This window comes from Cottoperca gobio, chromosome 17 (genome assembly GCF_900634415.1).
Source record: "Cottoperca gobio chromosome 17, fCotGob3.1, whole genome shotgun sequence".
In the NCBI taxonomy this organism is placed as follows: Eukaryota; Metazoa; Chordata; class Actinopteri; order Perciformes; family Bovichtidae; genus Cottoperca; species Cottoperca gobio.
The window spans coordinates 23,422,599-23,446,553 of NC_041371.1; the positions used below are offsets into that span (position 1 = coordinate 23,422,599).

Genomic DNA, 23,955 nt, shown 5'->3' on the forward strand with positions numbered 1-23,955 from the left:
ATGTGAAAAATATTAAATTATGTTACTATTCTAAGTAATTGCACCTCAAAATAACTTGCAGAAAGTGCCCAATGCACCAAAATATTCATGATTACTGTTACTTCAGAGGTGAACATTGTACTACTACATTTAGATTCAGATTTGACCAACACAATATAATGATCAAAATATAATGCATTATTATTCTTTTAACTATCCAGCATTATATTTTAATTGAAAGCTCCACCTTGAACAGTGCTGATAATGTTTGAATGCAGGACTTTTACTGTGCAGCATTCTATAGCATACTATAATAGTTTTACTTCATAAAAAAAGTAATTCTTCTACCACTCCCAATACCACCATTTTCAATTAGAAAAAGGGTGAAAAGGTAAAGTAAGATGGTGTTTGCCTTGGGCCCCTAGAACACTAAATCCGCCCCTGAAAAACCCACCCAAGTCTCGGCTACTGTCAGGAACACCAGTGAAATGCCCTTAGATTTTCATTTCCAAACAGGAATAGGCCTATTAGTCGCTTACTTATAAAGTTTGAACATGTAAAGTAGAACATGGCTTTAATAAGTGGAGGTATTTTGCTGGTGGTAATGTTGTTAGTGGTATAAATTAGTATCAAGTCAAAGACCGAAAAATACAGTCCTGCCCACGCCGGCAAAAAACACACCCAAGTCGCGGTTATTTCCAGTTATCCAGCATCCATGATGTGAGTTAGTATATTCAGAATCCATCATGTAACGTTAGTATATTCATCATCCATCATGTAACATTAGTATATTCAGCATCCATCAGGTAACATTAGTATATTCAGCATCCATCAGGTAACATTAGTATATTCAGCATCCATCATGTAACATTAGTATATTCAGCATCCATCATGTAACATTAGTATATTCAGCATCCATCATGTAACGTTAGTATATTCAGCATCCATCATGTAACGTTAGTATATTCAGCATCCATCATGTAACATTAGTATATTCAGCATCCATCATGCAACGTTAGTATATTCAGCATCCATCATGCAACGTTAGTATATTCAGCATCCATCATGCAACGTTAGTATATTCAGCATCCATCATGGAACATTAGTATATTCAGTATCCATCATGCAACGTTAGTATATTCAGCATCCATCATGTAATGTTAGTATATTCAGCATCCATCATGTAACATTAGTATATTCAGCATCCATCATGTAACGTTAGTATATTCAGTATCCATCATGTAACGTTAGTATATTCAGCATCCATCATGCAACGTTAGTATATTCAGCATCCATCATGCAGCGTTAGTATATTCAGCATCCATCATGTAATGTTAGTATATTCAGCATCCATCATGTAACATGAGTATATTCAGCATCCATCATGTAATGTTAGTATATTCAGCATCCATCATGCAACATTGGTATATTCAGCATCCATCATTCAACGTTAGTATATTCAGCATCCATGATGTGAGTTAGTATATTCAGCGTCTATCATGCAACGTTAGTATATTCAGCATCCATCATGTAACGTAAGTATATTCAGCATCCATCATGCAACGTTAGTATATTCAGCATCCATGATGTGAGTTAGTATATTCAGCATCCATCATGTAACATTAGTATATTCAGCATCCATCATGTAACGTTAGTATATTCAGCATCCATCATGTAACGTTAGTATATTCAGCATCCATCATGCAACGTTAGTATATACAGCATCCATCATGTAACATTAGTATATTCAGCATCCATCATGTAACGTTAGTATATTCAGCATCCATCATGTAACGTTAGTATATTCAGCATCCATCATGCAACATTAGTATATTCAACATCCATCATGTAACGTTAGTATATTCAGCATCCATCATGTAACGTTAGTATATTCAGCATCCATCATGTAACATTAGTATATTCAGCATCCATCATGTAACATTAGTATATTCAGCATCCATCATGCAACGTTAGTATATTCAGCATCCATCATGCAACGTTAGTATATTCAGCATCCATCATGCAACGTTAGTATATTCAGCATCCATCATGTAACATTAGTATATTCAGCATCCATCATATAACGTTAGTATATTCAGTATCCATCATGTAACGTTAGTATATTCAGCATCCATCATGCAACGTTAGTATATTCAGCATCCATCATGTAACATTAGTATATTCAGCATCCATCATCTAACATTAGTATATTCAGCATCCATCAGGTAACATTAGTATATTCAGCATCCATCATGTGACGTTAGTATATTCAGCATCCATCATGTAACATTAGTATATTCAGCATCCATCATGTAACGTTAGTATATTCAGCATCCATCATGTAACGTTAGTATATTCAGCATCCATCATGTAACGTTAGTATATTCAGCATCCATCATGCAACGTTAGTATATTCAGCATCCATCATGCAACGTTAGTATATTCAGCATCCAACACGCAACATTAGTATATTCAGCATCCATGATGTGAGTTAGTATATTCAGCATCCATCATGTAACATTAGTATATTCAGCATCCATCATGCAACGTTAGTATATTCAGCATCCATCATGCAACGTTAGTATATTCAGCATCCATCATGCAACGTTAGTATATTCAGCATCCATCATGCAACGTTAGTATATTCAGCATCCATCATGTAACGTTAGTATATTCAGCATCCATCATGTAACATTAGTATATTCAGTATCCATCATGTAACGTTAGTATATTCAGCATTCATCATGTAACATTAGTATATTCAGCATCCATCATGTAACATTAGTATATTCAGCATCCATCATCTAACATTAGTATATTCAGCATCCATCAGGTAACATTAGTATATTCAGCATCCATCATGTGACGTTAGTATATTCAGCATCCATCATGTAACATTAGTATATTCAGCATCCATCATGTAACGTTAGTATATTCAGCATCCATCATGTAACGTTAGTATATTCAGCATCCATCATGTAACGTTAGTATATTCAGCATTCATCATGTAACATTAGTATATTCAGCATCCATCATGTAACATTAGTATATTCAGCATCCATCATCTAACATTAGTATATTCAGCATCCATCAGGTAACATTAGTATATTCAGCATCCATCATGTGACGTTAGTATATTCAGCATCCATCATGTAACATTAGTATATTCAGCATCCATCATGTAACGTTAGTATATTCAGCATCCATCATGTAACATTAGTATATTCAGCATCCATCATGTAACGTTAGTATATTCACTATCCATCATGCAACGTTAGTATATTCAGTATCCATCATGCAACGTTAGTATATTCAGTATCCATCATGCAACGTTAGTATATTCAGCATCCATCATGTAATGTTAGTATATTCAGTATCCATCATGTAACATTAGTATATTCAGCATCCATCATGTAACGTTAGTATATTCAGCATCCATCATGTAACATTAGTATATTCAGCATCCATCATGTAATGTTAGTATATTCAGTATCCATCATGTAACGTTAGTATATTCAGCATCCATCATGCAACGTTAGTATATTCAGCATCCATCATGCAACATTAGTATATTCAGCATCCATCATGCAACGTTAGTATATTCAGCATCCATCATGCAACGTTAGTATATTCAGCATCCATCATGTAATGTTAGTATATTCAGCATCCATCATGTAACGTTAGTATATTCAGCATCCATCATGTAATGTTAGTATATTCAGCACCCATCATGCAACATTGGTATATTCAGCATCCATCATTCAACGTTAGTATATTCAGCATCCATGATGTGAGTTAGTATATTCAGCGTCTATTATGCAACGTTAGTATATTCAGCATCCATCATGTAACGTAAGTATATTCAGCATCCATCATGCAACGTTAGTATATTCAGCATCCATCATGCAACATTAGTATATTCAGCATCCATGATGTCCATCCATCCATCGTCTACCGCTTATCCGGGATCGGTTCGCGGGGGGCAGCAGCTCCAGTAAGGAACCCCAATCTTCCCTTCTCCGGGCCACATCCTCCAGCTCCGACTGGGGGATCCCGAGGCGTTCCCAGGCCAGAGAGGAGATATAATCTCTCCACCGAGTCCTGGGTCTTCCCCGGGGTCTCCTCCCAGCTGGACGTGCCTGGAACACCTCCCTAGGGAGGCGCCCAGGTGGCATCCTTACTAGATGCCCAAACCACCTCAACTGGCTCCTTTCAACGTAAAGGAGCAGCGGCTCTACTCCGAGTCTCTCACGGATGGCTGAGCTTCTCACCCTATCTCTAAGGGAGACGCCAGCCACCCGTCTGAGAAAACCAATTTCGGCCGCTTGTACCCGTGATCTCGTTCTTTCGGTCATGACCCAGTCTTCATGACCATAGGTGAGGGTAGGAACGAAGATCGACCGGTAGATTGAGAGCTTTGCCTTCTGGCTCAGCTTTCTTTTCGTCACAACGGTGCGGTAAAGTGACTGTAATACCGCCCCCGCTGCTCCGATTCTCCGGCCAATCTCTCGCTCCATTGTCCCCTCACTCGCAAACAAGACCCCGAGGTACTTAAACTCCTTCACTTGGGGTAAGGGCTCATTCCCTACCCGGAGTAGGCAATCCACTGGTTTCCTGCTGAGAGCCATGGCCTCAGATTTGGAGGTGCTGATCCTCATCCCAACCGCTTCACACTCGGCTGCGAACCGATCCAGTGACTGTTGAAGGTCACAGACCGATGATGCCATAAGGACCACATCATCTGCAAAGAGCAGCGATGAGATCCTCAGGTCACCAAACTGCAACCCCTCTCCTCCACGACTATGCCTCGATATCCTATCCATGAAAATCACGAACAGGATTGGTGATAAAGCGCAGCCCTGGCGAAGGCCAACATTCACTGGAAACGAGTCCGACTTACTGGCGAGTATCCGGACACAACTCTCGCTTTGGGCGTACAGGGATTGGATGGCCCTCAAAAGTGACCCCCTCACCCCATACTCCCGCAGCACCTCCCACAGTATCACCCGGGGGACCCGGTCATACGCCTTCTCCAGATCCACAAAACACATGTAGACCGGATGGGCGTACTCCCAGGCCCCCTCCAGGATCCTTGCGAGAGTGAAGAGTTGGTCCGTTGTTCCACGACCAGGACGGAATCCGCATTGTTCCTCTTCAATCAGAGGTTCGACTACCGGCCGAACCCTCCTTTCCAGTACCTTGGAGTAGACTTTACCAGGGAGGCTGAGAAGTGTGATACCCCTGTAGTTGGCACACACTCTCTGGTCCCCCTTTTTAAATAGGGGAACCACCACCCCGGTCTGCCAACCCCTAGGCACTGTCCCAGACTCCACGCAATGTTGACGAGGCGTGTCAACCAAGACAGCCCCTCAACACCCAAAGCCTTCAGCATTTCTGGACGGATCTCATCAACCCCTGCGGCTTTGCCACTGTGGAGTTGTTTGACTACCTCAGTGACTTCCATCAGGGAAATTGACGATGATCCCCCATCAGCTTCCAGCTCTGCCTCAACCATAGAGAGCGTGTTAGTCGGATTCAGGAGTTCCTCAAAGTGCTCCTTCCACCGGCCGATAACCTTCTCAGTTGAAGTCAGCAGGGTCCCACCCTTGCTGTACACAGCTTGGATGGTTCCTCGCTTCCCCCTCCTGAGGTGCCGGATGGTTTTCCAGAAGCACCTTGGTGCCGACCGAAAGTCCTTCTCCATAGCTTCTCCGAACTTCTCCCACACCCGCTGCTTTGCCTCTGACACGGCAGAAGCTGCCGCCCTTCTAGTCCTTCGATACCCTGCAACTGTTTCCGGAGTCCTCCCGGATAACATAACCCGGAAGGACTCCTTCTTCAGTCGGACGGCTTCCCTGACCACCGGGGTCCACCACGGTGTTCGAGGGTTACCGCCCCTTGAGGCACCTAAGACCTTGAGACCACAGCTCATCACCGCAGCTTCAGCAATAGAGGTTTTGAACATCGCCCACTCAGGTTCAATGCCCCCAACCTCCACAGGGATGGCTGAATCCATGATGTGAGTTAGTATATTCAGCATCCATCATGCAACCTTAGTATATTCAGCATCCATCATGCAACGTTAGTATATTCAGAATCCATCATGCAACGTTAGTATATTCAGCATCCATCATGTAATGTTAGTATATTCAGCATCCATCATGCAACATTAGTATATTCAGCATCCATCATTCAACGTTAGTATATTCAGCATCCATGATGTGAGTTAGTATATTCAGCGTTTATTATGCAACGTTAGTATATTCAGCATCCATGATGTGAGTTAGTATATTCAGCGTTTATTATGCAACGTTAGTATATTCAGCATCCATCATGCAACGTAAGTATATTCAGCATCCATCATGCAACGTTAGTATATTCAGCATCCATCATGCAACATTAGTATATTCAGCATCCATGATGTGAGTTAGTATATTCAGCATCCATCATGTAACGTTAGTATATTCAGCATCCATCATGTAACGTTAGTATATTCAGCATCCATCATGTAACGTTAGTATATTCAGCATCCATCATGCAACGTTAGTATATACAGCATCCATCATGTAACATTAGTATATTCAGCATCCATCATGCAACGTTAGTATATTCAGCATCCATGATGTGAGTTAGTATATTCAGCATCCATCATGTAACGTTAGTATATTCAGCATCCATCATGCAACATTAGTATATTCAGCATCCATCATGTAACGTTAGTATATTCAGCAGCCATCATGTAACATTAGTATATTCAGCATCCATCATGTAACGTTAGTATATTCAGCATCCATCTTGCAACATTAGTATATTCAGCATCCATGATGTGAGTTAGTATATTCAGCATCCATCATATAACATTAGTATATTCAGCATCCATCATGTAACGTTAGTATATTCAGCATCCATCATGTAACGTTAGTATATTCAGCATCCATCATGCAACGTTAGTATATACAGCATCCATCATGTAACATTAGTATATTCAGCATCCATCATGTAACGTTAGTATATTCAGTATCCATCATGTAACGTTAGTATATTCAGCATCCATCATGCAACGTTAGTATATTCAGCATCCATCATGCAACCTTAGTATATTCAGCATCCATCATGCAACGTTAGCATATTCAGCATCCATCATGCAACGTTAGTATATTCAGCATCCATCATGTAATGTTAGTATATTCAGCATCCATCATGCAACATTGGTATATTCAGCATCCATCATTCAACGTTAGTATATTCAGCATCCATGATGTGAGTTAGTATATTCAGCGTCTATTATGCAACGTTAGTATATTCAGCATCCTTCATGTAACGTAAGTATATTCAGCATCCATCATGCAACGTTAGTATATTCAGCATCCATCATGCAACATTAGTATATTCAGCATCCATGATGTGAGTTAGTATATTCAGCATCCATCATGTAACATTAGTATATTCAGCATCCATCATGTAACGTTAGTATATTCAGCATCCATCATGTAACGTTAGTATATTCAGCATCCATCATGCAACGTTAGTATATACAGCATCCATCGTGTAACATTAGTATATTCAGCATCCATCATGTAACGTTAGTATATTCAGTATCCATCATGTAACGTTAGTATATTCAGCATCCATCATGCAACGTTAGTATATTCAGCATTCATCATGCAACCTTAGTATATTCAGCATCCATCATGCAACGTTAGTATATTCAGCATCCATCATGCAACGTTAGTATATTCAGCATCCATCATGTAATGTTAGTATATTCAGCATCCTTCATGCAACATTAGTATATTCAGCATCCATCATTCAACGTTAGTATATTCAGCATCCATGATGTGAGTTAGTATATTCAGCGTTTATTATGCAACGTTAGTATATTCAGCATCCATAATGTGAGTTAGTATATTCAGCGTTTATTATGCAACGTTAGTATATTCAGCATCCATCATGCAACGTAAATATATTCAGCATCCATCATGCAACGTTAGTATATTCAGCATCCATCATGCAACATTAGTATATTCAGCATCCATGATGTGAGTTAGTATATTCAGCATCCATCATGTAACATTAGTATATTCAGCATCCATCATGTAACGTTAGTATATTCAGCATCCATCATGTAACGTTAGTATATTCAGCATCCATCATGCAACGTTAGTATATTCAGCATCCATCATGCAACGTTAGTATATTCAGCATCCATGATGTGAGTTAGTATATTCAGCATCCATCATGTAACGTTAGTATATTCAGCATCCATCATGCAACATTAGTATATTCAGCATCCATCATGTAACGTTAGTATATTCAGCAGCCATCATGTAACATTAGTATATTCAGCATCCATCATGTAACGTTAGTATATTCAGCATCCATCTTGCAACATTAGTATATTCAGCATCCATGATGTGAGTTAGTATATTCAGCATCCATCATATAACATTAGTATATTCAGCATCCATCATGTAACGTTAGTATATTCAGCATCCATCATGTAACGTTAGTATATTCAGCATCCATCATGCAACGTTAGTATATACAGCATCCATCATGTAACATTAGTATATTCAGCATCCATCATGTAACGTTAGTATATTCAGTATCCATCATGTAACGTTAGTATATTCAGCATCCATCATGCAACGTTAGTATATTCAGCATCCATCATGCAACCTTAGTATATTCAGCATCCATCATGCAACGTTAGTATATTCAGCATCCATCATGCAACGTTAGTATATTCAGCATCCATCATGTAATGTTAGTATATTCAGCATCCATCATGCAACATTGGTATATTCAGCATCCATCATTCAACGTTAGTATATTCAGCATTCATGATGTGAGTTAGTATATTCAGCGTCTATTATGCAAAGTTAGTATATTCAGCATCCTTCATGTAACGTAAGTATATTCAGCATCCATCATGCAACGTTAGTATATTCAGCATCCATCATGCAACATTAGTATATTCAGCATCCATGATGTGAGTTAGTATATTCAGCATCCATCATGTAACATGAGTATATTCAGCATCCATCATGTAACGTTAGTATATTCAGCATCCATCATGTAACGTTAGTATATTCAGCATCCATCATGCAACGTTAGTATATACAGCATCCATCATGTAACATTAGTATATTCAGCATCCATCATGCAACGTTAGTATATTCAGCATCCATGATGTGAGTTAGTATATTCAGCATCCATCATGTAACGTTAGTATATTCAGCATCCATGATGTGAGTTAGTATATTCAGCATCCATCATGTAACGTTAGTATATTCAGCATCCATCATGTAACGTTAGTATATTCAGCATCCATCATGTAACGTCAGTATATTCAGCATCCATCATGCAACATTAGTATATTCAGCATCCATCATGTAACATTAGTATATTCAGCATCCATCATGTAACATTAGGATATTCAGCATCCATCATGTAACGTTAGTATATTCAGCAACCATCATGTAACATTAGTATATTCAGCATCCATCATGTAACGTCAGTATATTCAGCATCCATCATGTAACGTTAGTATATTCAGCATCCATCTTGCAACATTAGTATATTCAGCATCCATGATGTGAGTTAGTATATTCAGCATCCATCATCTAACATTAGTATATTCAGCATCCATCATGTAACGTTAGTATATTCATTATCCATCATGTAACGTTAGTATATTCAGCATCCATCATGCAACGTTAGTATATACAGCATCCATCATGCAACGTTAGTATATTCAGCATCCATCATGCAACGTTAATATATTCAGCATCCATCATGTAATGTTAGTATATTCAGCATCCATCATGTAACATTAGTATATTCAGCATCCATCATGTAATGTTAGTATATTCAGCACCCATCATGCAACATTGGTATATTCAGCATCCATCATTCAACGTTAGTATATTCAGCATCCATGATGTGAGTTAGTATATTCAGCGTCTATTATGCAACGTTAGTATATTCAGCATCCATCATGTAACGTAAGTATATTCAGCATCCATCATGCAACGTTAGTATATTCAGCATCCATCACGCAACATTAGTATATTCAGCATCCATGATGTAAGTTAGTATATTCAGCATCCATCATGTAACATTAGTATATTCAGCATCCATCATGCAACGTTAGTATATTTAGCATCCATCATGCAACGTTAGTATATTCAGCATCCATCATGCAACGTTAGTATATTCAGCATCCATCATGCAACATTAGTATATTCAGCATCCATCATGTAACGTTAGTATATTCAGCATCCATCATGTAACATTAGTATATTCAGTATCCATCATGTAACGTTAGTATATTCAGCATCCATCATGTAACATTAGTATATTCAGCATCCATCATGTAACATTAGTATATTCAGCATCCATCATGTAACATTAGTATATTCAGCATCCATCAGGTAACATTAGTATATTCAGCATCCATCATGTAACGTTAGTATATTCAGCATCCATCATGTAACATTAATATATTCAGCATCCATCATGCAACGTTAGTATATTCAGCATCCATCATGCAACGTTAGTATATTCAGTATCCATCATGCAACGTTAGTATATTTAGCATCCATCATGTAATGTTAGTATATTCAGCATCCATCATGTAACATTAGTATATTCAGCATCCATCATGTAACGTTAGTATATTCAGCATCCATCGTGTAACATTAGTATATTCAGCATCCATCATGCAACGTTAGTATATTTAGCATCCATCATGCAACGTTAGTATATTCAGCATCCATCATGTAACGTTAGTATATTCAGCATCCTTCATGTAACGTAAGTATATTCAGCATCCATCATGCAACGTTAGTATATTCAGCATCCATCATGCAACATTAGTATATTCAGCATCCATGATGTGAGTTAGTATATTCAGCATCCATCATGTAACGTTAGTATATTCAGCATCCATCGTGTAACATTAGTATATTCAGCATCCATCATGCAACGTTAGTATATTTAGCATCCATCATGCAACGTTAGTATATTCAGCATCCATCATGTAACGTTAGTATATTCAGCATCCTTCATGTAACGTAAGTATATTCAGCATCCATCATGCAACGTTAGTATATTCAGCATCCATCATGCAACATTAGTATATTCAGCATCCATGATGTGAGTTAGTATATTCAGCATCCATCATGTAACATGAGTATATTCAGCATCCATCATGTAACGTTAGTATATTCAGCATCCATCATGTAACGTTAGTATATTCAGCATCCATCATGCAACGTTAGTATATACAGCATCCATCATGTAACATTAGTATATTCAGCATCCATCATGCAACGTTAGTATATTCAGCATCCATGATGTGAGTTAGTATATTCAGCATCCATCATGTAACGTTAGTATATTCAGCATCCATGATGTGAGTTAGTATATTCAGCATCCATCATGTAACGTTAGTATATTCAGCATCCATCATGTAACGTTAGTATATTCAGCATCCATCATGTAACGTCAGTATATTCAGCATCCATCATGCAACATTAGTATATTCAGCATCCATCATGTAACATTAGTATATTCAGCATCCATCATGTAACATTAGGATATTCAGCATCCATCATGTAACGTTAGTATATTCAGCAACCATCATGTAACATTAGTATATTCAGCATCCATCATGTAACGTCAGTATATTCAGCATCCATCATGTAACGTTAGTATATTCAGCATCCATCTTGCAACATTAGTATATTCAGCATCCATGATGTGAGTTAGTATATTCAGCATCCATCATCTAACATTAGTATATTCAGCATCCATCATGTAACGTTAGTATATTCATTATCCATCATGTAACGTTAGTATATTCAGCATCCATCATGCAACGTTAGTATATACAGCATCCATCATGCAACGTTAGTATATTCAGCATCCATCATGCAACGTTAATATATTCAGCATCCATCATGTAATGTTAGTATATTCAGCATCCATCATGTAACATTAGTATATTCAGCATCCATCATGTAATGTTAGTATATTCAGCACCCATCATGCAACATTGGTATATTCAGCATCCATCATTCAACGTTAGTATATTCAGCATCCATGATGTGAGTTAGTATATTCAGCGTCTATTATGCAACGTTAGTATATTCAGCATCCATCATGTAACGTAAGTATATTCAGCATCCATCATGCAACGTTAGTATATTCAGCATCCATCACGCAACATTAGTATATTCAGCATCCATGATGTAAGTTAGTATATTCAGCATCCATCATGTAACATTAGTATATTCAGCATCCATCATGCAACGTTAGTATATTTAGCATCCATCATGCAACGTTAGTATATTCAGCATCCATCATGCAACGTTAGTATATTCAGCATCCATCATGCAACATTAGTATATTCAGCATCCATCATGTAACGTTAGTATATTCAGCATCCATCATGTAACATTAGTATATTCAGTATCCATCATGTAACGTTAGTATATTCAGCATCCATCATGTAACATTAGTATATTCAGCATCCATCATGTAACATTAGTATATTCAGCATCCATCATGTAACATTAGTATATTCAGCATCCATCAGGTAACATTAGTATATTCAGCATCCATCATGTAACGTTAGTATATTCAGCATCCATCATGTAACATTAGTATATTCAGCATCCATCATGCAACGTTAGTATATTCAGCATCCATCATGCAACGTTAGTATATTCAGTATCCATCATGCAACGTTAGTATATTTAGCATCCATCATGTAATGTTAGTATATTCAGCATCCATCATGTAACATTAGTATATTCAGCATCCATCATGTAACGTTAGTATATTCAGCATCCATCGTGTAACATTAGTATATTCAGCATCCATCATGTAACGTTAGTATATTCAGTATCCATCATGTAACGTTAGTATATTCAGCATCCATCATGCAACGTTAGTATATTCAGCATCCATCATGCAACGTTAGTATATTCAGCATCCATCATGCAACGTTAGTATATTCAGCATCCATCATGCAACGCTAGTATATTCAGCATCCATCATGTAATGTTAGTATATTCAGCATCCATCATGTAACATTAGTATATTCAGCATCCATCATGTTATGTTAGTATATTCAGCATCCATCATGCAACATTGGTATATTCAGCATCCATCATTCAACGTTAGTATATTCAGCATCCATGATGTGAGTTAGTATATTCAGCGTCTATTATGCAACGTTAGTATATTCAGCATCCATCATGTAACGTAAGTGTATTCAGCATCCATCATGCAACGTTAGTATATTCAGCATCCATCATGCAACATTAGTATATTCAGCATCCATGATGTGAGTTAGTATATTCAGCATCCATCATGTAACATTAGTATATTCAGCATCCATCATGTAACGTTAGTATATTCAGCATCCATCATGTAACGTTAGTATATTCAGCATCCATCATGCAACGTTAGTATATACAGGATCCATCATGTAACAGTAGTATATTCAGCATCCATCATGCAACGTTAGTATATTCAGCATCCATGATGTGAGTTGATACATTCAGCATCCATCATGTAACGTTAGTATATTCAGCATCCATGATGTGAGTTAGTATATTCAGCATCCATCATGTAACGTTAGTATATTCAGCATCCATCATGTAACGTTAGTATATTCAGCATCCATCATGTAACGTTAGTATATTCAGCATCCATCATGCAACATTAGTATATTCAGCATCCATCATGTAACATTAGTATATTCAGCATCCATCATGTAACATTAGGATATTCAGCATCCATCATGTAACGTTAGTATATTCAGCAACCATCATGTAACATTAGTATATTCAGCATCCATCATGTAACGTTAGTATATTCAGTATCCATCATGTAACGTTAGTATATTCAGTATCCATCATGTAACATTAGTATATTCAGCATCCATCATGTAACATTAGTATATTCAGCATCCATCATGTAACGTCAGTATATTCAGCATCCATTATGTAACGTTAGTATATTCAGTATCCATCATGTAACGTTAGTATATTCAGCATCCATCATGTAACATTAGTATATTCAGCATCCATCATGTAACATTAGTATATTCAGCATCCATCATGTAACATTAGTATATTCAGCATCCATTATGTTACGTTAGTATATTCAGCATCCATCTTGTAGCGTTAGTATATTCAGCATCCATCATGTAACGTTAGTATATACAGCATCCATCATGTAACGTTAGTATATTCAGCATCCATCATGTAACATTAGTATATTCAGCATCCATCATGTAACGTTAGTATATTCAGCATCCATCATGTAGCGTTAGTATATTCAGCATCCACCATGTAACATTTGTATATTCAGCATCCATCATGTAACGTTAGTATATTCAGCATCCATCATGCAACATTAGTATATTCAGCATCCATCATGTAACATTAGTATATTCAGTATCTATCATGTAACGTCAGTATATTCAGCATCCATCATGTAACGTTAGTATATTCAGCATCCATCATGTAACGTAAGTATATTCAGCATCCATCATGCAACGTTAGTATATTCAGCATCCATCATGCAACATTAGTATATTCAGCATCCATGATGTGAGTTAGTATATTCAGCATCATCATGTAACATAAGTATATTCAGCATCCATCATGTAACGTAAGTATATTCAGCATCCATCATGCAACGTTAGTATATTCAGCATCCATCATGCAACATTAGTATATTCAGCATCCATGATGTGAGTTAGTAGTATATTCAGCATCCATCATGTAACGTTAGTATATTCAGCATCCATCATGCAACATTAGTATATTCAGCATCCATCATGTAACATTAGTATATTCAGCATCCATCATGTAACATTAGGATATTCAGCATCCATCATGTAACGTTAGTATATTCAGCAACCATCATGTAACATTAGTATATTCAGCATCCATCATGTAACGTCAGTATATTCAGCATCCATCATGTAACGTTAGTATACTCAGTATCCATCATGTAACGTTAGTATATTCAGTATCCATCATGTAACATTAGTATATTCAGCATCCATCATGTAACATTAGTATATTCAGCATCCATCATGTAACATTAGTATATTCAGCACCCATCATGTAACATTAGTATATTCAGCATCCATCATGCAACATTAGTATATTCAGCATCCATGATGTGAGTTAGTATATTGAGCATCCATCATGTAACGTTAGTATATTCAGCAGCCATCATGTAACATTAGTATATTCAGCATCCATCATGTAACGTTAGTATATTCAGCATCCATCATGTAACGTTAGTATATTCAGCATCCATCTTGCAACGTTAGTATATTCAGCATCCATGATGTGAGTTAGTATATTCAGCATACATCATGTAACGTTAGTATATTCAGCATCCATCTTGTAACGTTAGTATATTCAGCATCCATCATGTAGCGTTAGTATATTCAGCATCCATCATGTAACATTTGTATATTCAGCATCCATCATGCAACATTAGTATATTCAGCATCCATCATGTAACATAAGTATATTCAGCATCCATCATGCAACGTTAGTATATTCAGCCTCCATCATGTAACGTTAGTATATTCAGCATCCATCATGTAACATTAGTATATTCAGCATCCATCATGTAACGTTAGTATATTCAGTATCCATCATGTAACATTAGTATATTCAGCATCCATCATGTAACATTAGTATATTCAGCATCCATCATGTAACATTAGTATATTCAGCATCCATCATGTAACATTAGTATATTCAACATCCATCATGTAACATTAGTATATTCAGTATCCATCATGCAACATTAGTATATTCAGCATCCATCATGCAACGTTAGTATATTCAGCATCCATCATGTAACGTTAATATATTCAGCATCCATCATGTAACATTAGTATATTCACCATGTATCATGTAACATTAGTATTATCAGCATCCATCATGCAATGCTAGTTTCCAGCATCAAGCCGCTAAAGTGAACTACAGACGCATTGCTCGATTCAGTCTGCAGAACCCTAAAGTCCCTGGGTCCTGAGCAAATAAATTGGATGAACTGTTTTCGAGATATGCAAAGGACATCCTTACCCACAGACAGACAGAGAGAAATTTCTTGTCTCTTAGTTAGATGTGCAAAAATGCCCAAACTATTTAAAAATGATCTTGAATTTGTGTTATCACAGGCAAAAGGTTGAAAGAATTGTCTGGTGATATTTACCTGCGACTACTAATGCAATTGATTTATGCTATTGCTGAAGCTACTACTGCTATTCATATATGATAATAACATTAATAATATAATAATAATAATAATAATAAACATTATTATTTCTTTACTATAGATAGTGCTTTTACTACTACCATAATTGCTCTTACGTGTGTTGCCACTATCACAGTATGAGCTCATTCCCAAAGAGCAGAAGAGGTAAATGGAGTTCTGTATGTGTGTGTGTGTGTGTGTGTGTGTGTGTGTGTGTGTGTGTGTGTGTGTGTGTGTGGGTGTGGGTGTGTGCGTGCGTTACTTGGGGCTACTGGTGACATCACCCTATAAAAAGCACATGAACTAACTATCCCACTACACACACACATGCATGCACTAACCACACTAGATGTTATTTATACACACACAAATATTAAACCTGTGCATGTACTGTATGTGATTGTATGGGTGCAAGTTTCAAGAGCATGGACACAGACATACATACACACACACACACACACACACACACACACACACACACACACACACACACACACACACACACACACACACACACACACACACATACATACATACATACATAGTCACACACACACACAAATAATCAGTCCACTCCAGTACCAAACACTGATGACATCATTCCGGATGACATCACCATCTGTCTCTCTCTGTCTCTCTCTGTCTCTCTCTCTCTCTCTCTCTCTCTCTCTCTCTCTCTCTCTCTCTCTCTCTGTACCTTGTACTTAGCCCCCATCACTTTTTTTGTCACATCCTTCCTTCAATTGAATCAGTGCCACACACACTCACACATATCTGCTTTCTTTCACTCTTTCATTTTTATATATTTACATTAACAATTTCACTGCACTGTTGAGGGTGAGGCTCAGAATGCGACAACGACGAGAAAGTTTACTAGTAAGAAAAGGTGTTTTACCCCTTTATCACACTAATTCCTTTGTGCAGAGAGGATAGTCCATTTCTACAATCCTTTATACCACTAGTGTAGAAGAAAATAATAAACCTGCTTATCAGCCAATATTTATCCATTTTTAGAAAACATCTTGTCACTGAAAATACCTCCACTAATTAAATCCATGCTCTAATTCATTCGTCAATCTGTGTCATGAAAGGTGTAGCTTGGAGCAATAAAACAGGCCAATGCAATTGGTCATTCTGAACAGGCATGTTTTGCACGAGCTCTGTACTAGATACACATTCATCTTTGGGACAACGCACAATGTTTACTTTAGTAAACATACTTAAAGGTAACGTGTCTGTCTGTCTGTCTGTCTGTCTGTCTGTCTGTCTGTCAGCCTGGTTACATGGGGATCCCAGGAAGGTGCTCCACCCAACCAACAGCTATGGCCAGTTCTGTGGTCAGAAGGGGACTCCCAATGCGTAAGTCTGTTTTACTCTCTTTACAGTCTTTCCCACATTTTCACTCACTTGGTGTGATATTTCCAACGATCTGAATCTCTCTGAATGAACTGAAACAACCATAGTGATGAATGATAGGCTGCAAGAAAATTATAAGTGTGTGTGTCTGTCAGAGATACAGAAAGACAAAGCAATGAAGCAGCACACACACACACACACACACACACACACACACACACACACACACACACACACACACACACACACACACACACACACACACACACACAAACGTACTGTATGTTTCTCTGCGTTGTGCTGCCACCTACTGCTGATTCCTTGCTACATGCTGAAGAGTAAGTGACAGAGCAGAAGAGCCCACTGACATTAAAAGGCGTTATCTCTTTTTGTTTTTTACTAAAACCTGGATTGTCTTGATTCTATGTGTCTGACACTTTGCGCACTCCCTCAACAAGTGGCTGCAGGTAATGAAGGCCAGAGAAGGCTAACTCTCCCTTAGTTATTGTGAACCACATGTTTGTCTACGGACAAAGGTTGTTGTATGCTGTATTGTAAAGCCCCCTAAGGCAGAATTGTCATTTGTGATACTGGGCTATATAAATATAATTTGATTGATTGATGTAAACTATCAGTAGACGCTACAATTTGTACATTCAGATAGTTGCAGTGGGGAGACAGCGTAGTGTGAGAGCAGCTCATCCTTTATTAGTACGTACCTCTCCTAAACTTCTACTCCCTGTAGATATTACAGCTTCTGCTGTAATATCAATATAAAAGAGTTTACCAAAAAGACTGTTTGCTATTTAACCTTTCACACTCTCAACCTTCTCTGTCAATTTTCTCCTATGTTGTAATTTAAAAACATTTTTTAGCTTTAAAAAAGGAAAACAGGCAGTCAAATCCATGTGGTACCTTCTTATTCCAACTCCTCAACAAACATCAATGACTCTTAAACTTGTGTTTGTGAGGATGAGCCACCAGTAAGTATTTCAGAATTGGATAATTGAAGTGTTTGAAACCACAAACAACCACAAACAAAGAGTATTACAACGAGGCGGTCAACATGCTTCTACCCAATAATCTGTCCTTGAGCAGAGGCTCAGAAACATTGTGTGGAACATGTAAAGAAGGAACTGCAGACTACAGAGATGTGAAATTACTTTTGGAACTCCACAGATTGATGATGTACTTTATATGTGCTTTAACATGAACACTTTTTTGTAGGAAGAAACCCATCCTATTTTATTTCAACATCTTGAAATGTGCCAACCCAACTATACTCATCAACCTGCAGTGCCCCACAACTCAGGTACTCCATTCCCTGATGCTTATCTGCAGCTTTATCACGAGATATGTTGAATGTGTCACACGCTAACAGAAAGTGTCACATATTGTCTAATGCTCATTAACTGAGGCAAGATTACAGTTGTTAATATAAAAGTGTTGTTTACTAGCTGACTGCGACAGAAGTCAATAAAATCACAAATGTACTCCATGTGATCATTTTCTTCCAGATGTGTGTGACAAAGTGCCCGGACAGGTTTGCCACCTACACTGAGATGCAGCTGCAACACATGCTCAGCAAGAGCTACTGGGAATATTACAGACAGTTCTGTAAGCCTGGCTTTAGTAACCCTGACAAGGTAATTATGTCTTTAGAAACACACTGTTTAACACACTGAGCAGGAATACTTTATGTGCTTAGATTAGAGTAGTAATGGACAGCATAAAGTGTGTAGTAGTCATACAATATTGTGGGAGTCAAAGTGGATCCTGGGTAAAACTTTTATGACAGAATCTCAAGGTGAAGCCAAAGGATTGCAGACCTCAGGAATACATCTCGGCATCCTGCTGGAAACATGTTCAAAGCAACAACAATGACCTCATTTTAGAAGTTTGTCTCTGTTCTCTTTGCGTTTGTGCGGACCAAATATCGTCACAAAGTATCACAACTGTCTGTTTCTTCCAGCCAGTATCTCAGGTGCTACGAGATGAGGACTGTCCCTCCATGATTGTCCCTAGTAGACCATGTAAGGATGGACAAGCTTCTAAACGTTTCATCTAATTATGTAAAACTAGGTCATATACATATACAATTAGATGTTTTCATTAAGGGTGTGTGTGTGTGTGTGTGTGTGTGTGTGTGTGTGTGTGTGTGTGTGTCAGTTCTCCAGAGATGTCTACCAGACTTCATCACTCTGAATGGGACTGTGACTGTAGCTAACAGAACCAGCTTTAAAGACGCTCTGGAAATGGCCCGCAGTGTCACTGAACTCCAACATGCTGCCAAGTACTGTAACTTCTACTACATCTTTTTTACATTTCTTTCTTTTGCTGTGTCTACCTGTCAAAGATCACTTTGCACTAAAGAACCAACTGCACGTCATCCAACCAACAGTCCCCTCCAATTCCCCTGACTTACCTTCATTAGCGCCTTGAGATTGCTTGTAGCTTGGAAAGGCACTTTACATATACAATTTATTATTATTATTATTATTATTATTATTATTATTATTATTATTATTATTATTATTATTATTATTATTATTATTATTATTATTATGTTTCCCTTGTCACCAGTTGATTTTAACTTCCACAATTATTCCATTGTACAATAAACCAGATATGTTTGTATAAAATAGGTCATAGGAATTGTCAGACACAGCATTTCTCTCTGTCTTTTTAATGTCTTTGTCTTTAATGCAACATTGATGGGACGAGTCTCTCTGCTTTTTATGTTAATTTCTTGTCTAATCGCTGATCTGTCTCCTGTGTGCAGGGGTATAACAGGACTGGTGGACACTAAGGAGCTGGGCATGAAGATAGTGGAAGATTATGCCAAGTCATGGGCATGGATACTCATGTAACTATACATACAACAGCATCTGTGTACAAGCACAACATCTAAACTCGTCTCAAAGATTTTTACTATAGTGTATGTATGTAATGTGTGTGTGTGTGTGTGTGTGTGTGTGTGTGTGTGTGTGTGTGTGTGTGTGTGTGTGTGTGTGTGTGTGTGTGTGTGTGTATGTATGTACGTTTGACTCTTCTCAGCTTGTGTTACTATCACACTACGTTTTTCCATCCATCCATCGTCTACCGCTTAACCGGGGTCGGGTCGCGGGGGCAGCAGCTCCAGTAGGGAACCCCAGCTCCGACTGGGGGATCCCGTGGCATTCCCAGTGAGGAGATATAATCACTCCACCGAGTCCTGGGTCTTCCCCGGGGTCTCCTCCCAGCTGGACGTGCCTGGAACACCTCCCTAGGGAGGCGCCCAGGTGGCATCCTTACTAGATGCCTGAACCACCTTAACTGGCTCCTTTCAACGTAAAGGAGCAGCGGCTCTACTCCGAGTCTCTCACGGATGGCTGAGCTTCTCACCCTATCTCTAAGGGAGACGCCAGCCGTCTGAGAAAACCCATTTCGGCCGCTTGTACCCGCTTGTACCCGCTTGTACCCTACGTTTTTAAACAACAAAAATGCTGTGCGCATTCACATTCCCTCCACCGCTGTGTTTCGCGAAGGGCGGGGTGAACTCAAAGAAATTTGTGCCACGCACCCTCCCACTTCCCACGTACCTCATCCAGACCAAACAGCTCCCCCGTCGCATGGACCTCTTCAAGCTCCTTCTATACATTATATACAGTAGGGGGTCCCTGCTCCACGCTACACCAGTTTGGGGGGTCCTGGGCCTGAAAAACACTGAAGACCCCTGCTTTACAATGTTGATATGTTTGTACTTTGAAACACTGTGATAAACCTGGAATAATTTAGTTTTAGAAAAAGCATGTGAAGGTAGTTGACCATTTTAAAATATGGACAAACGTGAAGAGATATGGATGACTACCAAGTTTCAACTTCAAGTTGCAACGACATGCAAAAGCTTCTCTGTTAACATAATGTTTTTATGTGTGCATGTGTGACAGAGGTCTGCTCTTATCCCTGGCTGTGAGTCTACTTTTCATCCTGCTGCTGAGGTTCACTGCTGGCCTGCTGTTGTGGACGACCATCATCACTGTCATACTGCTGCTGGCATACGGTGTGTACTCAGGGCTTCACCTTGGGTTCAAGGGATTTTTTACTTGAATCTTATCATTCTAATCGGTCTCACATCCCAGCTCCTCCTTTATTGCTGACACACCTTCACTTGAAAGGAACTGCTTTTATTACTATTATTGAACTTTAACTTAACTATGTCAAAGAAACAATGAGATAAGTAGTAAAACGGTTTCTGAAACCTGTGTGTGTGTGTGTGTGTGTGTGTGTGTGTGTGTGTGTGTGTGTGTGTGTGTGTGTGTGTGTGTGTGTGTGTGTGTGTGTGTGTGTGCAGGTTTGTGGTACTGCTGCATGGAGTTGTCCCGGCTGAGACACAGACCCGGCTCTGATGTTGCCATTGTAGAAGTGGGCCTGCAGACTGACCTGCAGGTGTATCTACAGCTCTCTCAGACATGGATCATATTATGTAAGTCTGTTTGCCTTGTGACATTTCACAGGAATTCCCTTTCTCCAACTCAATTTCCTCCCATGGGACACAACAAAGTAACTTTAACAGAAATTGCTCAAATACAAATGTAATGTTTTGGCAATTTGTTTTCAATATGGTATAGTTATATTTTATTGGGTTAATGAAGTCTGTTTTTCATCCAACTATTTCACATCAACATCGGACTATTGAAAAGACATGATAATCATTGATCCTTTATGAAGCAGACATAATGCATCATTTGTTTTACTTGTGAACTAAAGGCAGGCAAACAAAAGATGTCTGTGATTTGATGAGCAAATTCTCTCATATGCAAATACACAATTTGCATATCCAATGAAATATTAAATAATATCCATATGTATGGACCATTCAAGCTTGTGTAATTCAGACTATAATGACATAATTATTCTTAGGGGGATCGGAAATCATTTTCAGAACAGTACTCTTGGAGGGAATTAAAGCAAAAATGTAACAAATAAAACTACACAACTCCTTTGACCCCTGAAAATATAGTGTGTGTGTTGTTTGTGTGTCAGTGGTGTCTCTGGCAGTGACAGAAGCTTCCATCTTGTTGATGTTGATCTTCTTACGGAGAAGAGTGCGAGTGGCCATCGCCCTGCTCAGAGAGGCCAGCAAGTATGAAGTCTAAATCCTAAAAGTTGAATCATGTGATTAAAAGCAATACTGTGTGATGATAGTTGTTTTCTGTGTTGTTGCAGAGCCATCAGTCACATCATGTCCACGCTCTTCTTTCCAGTCATCACCTTTCTCTTGCTGACTCTTTGCATCTCGTACTGGGCCGTTACTGCTGTGTATCCTTCGCAGTGCTCATCACACACACATTTACATGTTATGTTCACTTCTTGGGGTCAGAACTGAGAGACTCATTTGAAGTCACTCATGATATATATGAAACTATTCAGGACCCAGAGGATAGATATGGTTTTCTATTTCAGCAGCTTTGTCAGCAACTTGTTGGTTGTGTCTTTAACCCTCACTGTGAAAGTTACCTGGCCTCGTCAGGTGAGGCCGTCTACAGAGTCATGTCTCCTGACGTCAGCTGTCACCATGCCAACAGCACCTGCAACCCTGAGGTACAATACGTCTTAGTATTACTGTAGTAGTATGTTTTCAGGCTGTTAAACAGTCAAACTGCCCATATTTACTAAAGGTCTGCAGTGGCTTTGCACTGTGAAATGAAAGGCAGCGAAACATTGTGTGTTTGGGGAGATATGTAGTTTTGTTCTGCTGCTGGGCTCATTTACATTATATTTGCTTCTGTGTGTGGCACAAACTTTCCTCATGGTTAATTGTGGTGCACATGTAAATATCCCACAAAGTGGTGTGCTTATTAACATACTGAAGACTTGGGGAGTGCACTTACTGTAAGGGTCAGTGTGCTTCATTAAGTAGTTTGTATAAAGTGTCGTCCAAAGGTCTGATACCATTTCCAACGGCCAAATATATAAATGTTTATAATTCATAGGTCTGCGCTTAGTTAACACAAAACGTGACAGAATTACCAGCATGAAGAACGTATAAAAAGAGCTGAGAGAAAAGTTCAAACGTCCACCTGAGCTGTGTTAGAGGAGCTGACCAGCACTAGCTTGAAGCATAAGGACCATTTACACTTCGACAGATAAGAACTGTTGTTAAACAAACACATTCTTACAGTAGTTAGTTTGAGTCTTGTCTTCACCCATTAGTTGATTTAACAAAGAAACTAAAAGCTGTCTGCTATCTATGAAAGGGTTACATCTCTGCGGTGTCACTTCTTTAAATCACCGCATTGTTTTTTTCTTACAAAATAAAATACATTATTTGTA

At 38.5% G+C, this 23,955-nt stretch overlaps 1 protein-coding gene across 2 annotated transcripts in view; it reads left to right on the plus strand.

Moving 5' to 3' along the window:
• The window catches only part of LOC115022950 (choline transporter-like protein 5-A), a 47,005-nt gene that overhangs the window by 17,679 nt on the left and 5,371 nt on the right, over positions 1-23,955 (plus strand). For both annotated transcript variants that reach the window (XM_029454071.1, XM_029454072.1), the window contains exons 4-14: positions 17,559-17,643; positions 18,868-18,952; positions 19,158-19,286; positions 19,613-19,673; positions 19,810-19,933; positions 20,423-20,506; positions 21,570-21,682; positions 21,974-22,105; positions 22,666-22,765; positions 22,849-22,941; positions 23,136-23,223. In XM_029454071.1, the coding sequence (XP_029309931.1) occupies positions 17,559-17,643; positions 18,868-18,952; positions 19,158-19,286; positions 19,613-19,673; positions 19,810-19,933; positions 20,423-20,506; positions 21,570-21,682; positions 21,974-22,105; positions 22,666-22,765; positions 22,849-22,941; positions 23,136-23,223 (1,094 nt within the window). The remainder of the gene's footprint in view (positions 1-17,558; positions 17,644-18,867; positions 18,953-19,157; positions 19,287-19,612; positions 19,674-19,809; positions 19,934-20,422; positions 20,507-21,569; positions 21,683-21,973; positions 22,106-22,665; positions 22,766-22,848; positions 22,942-23,135; positions 23,224-23,955) is intronic.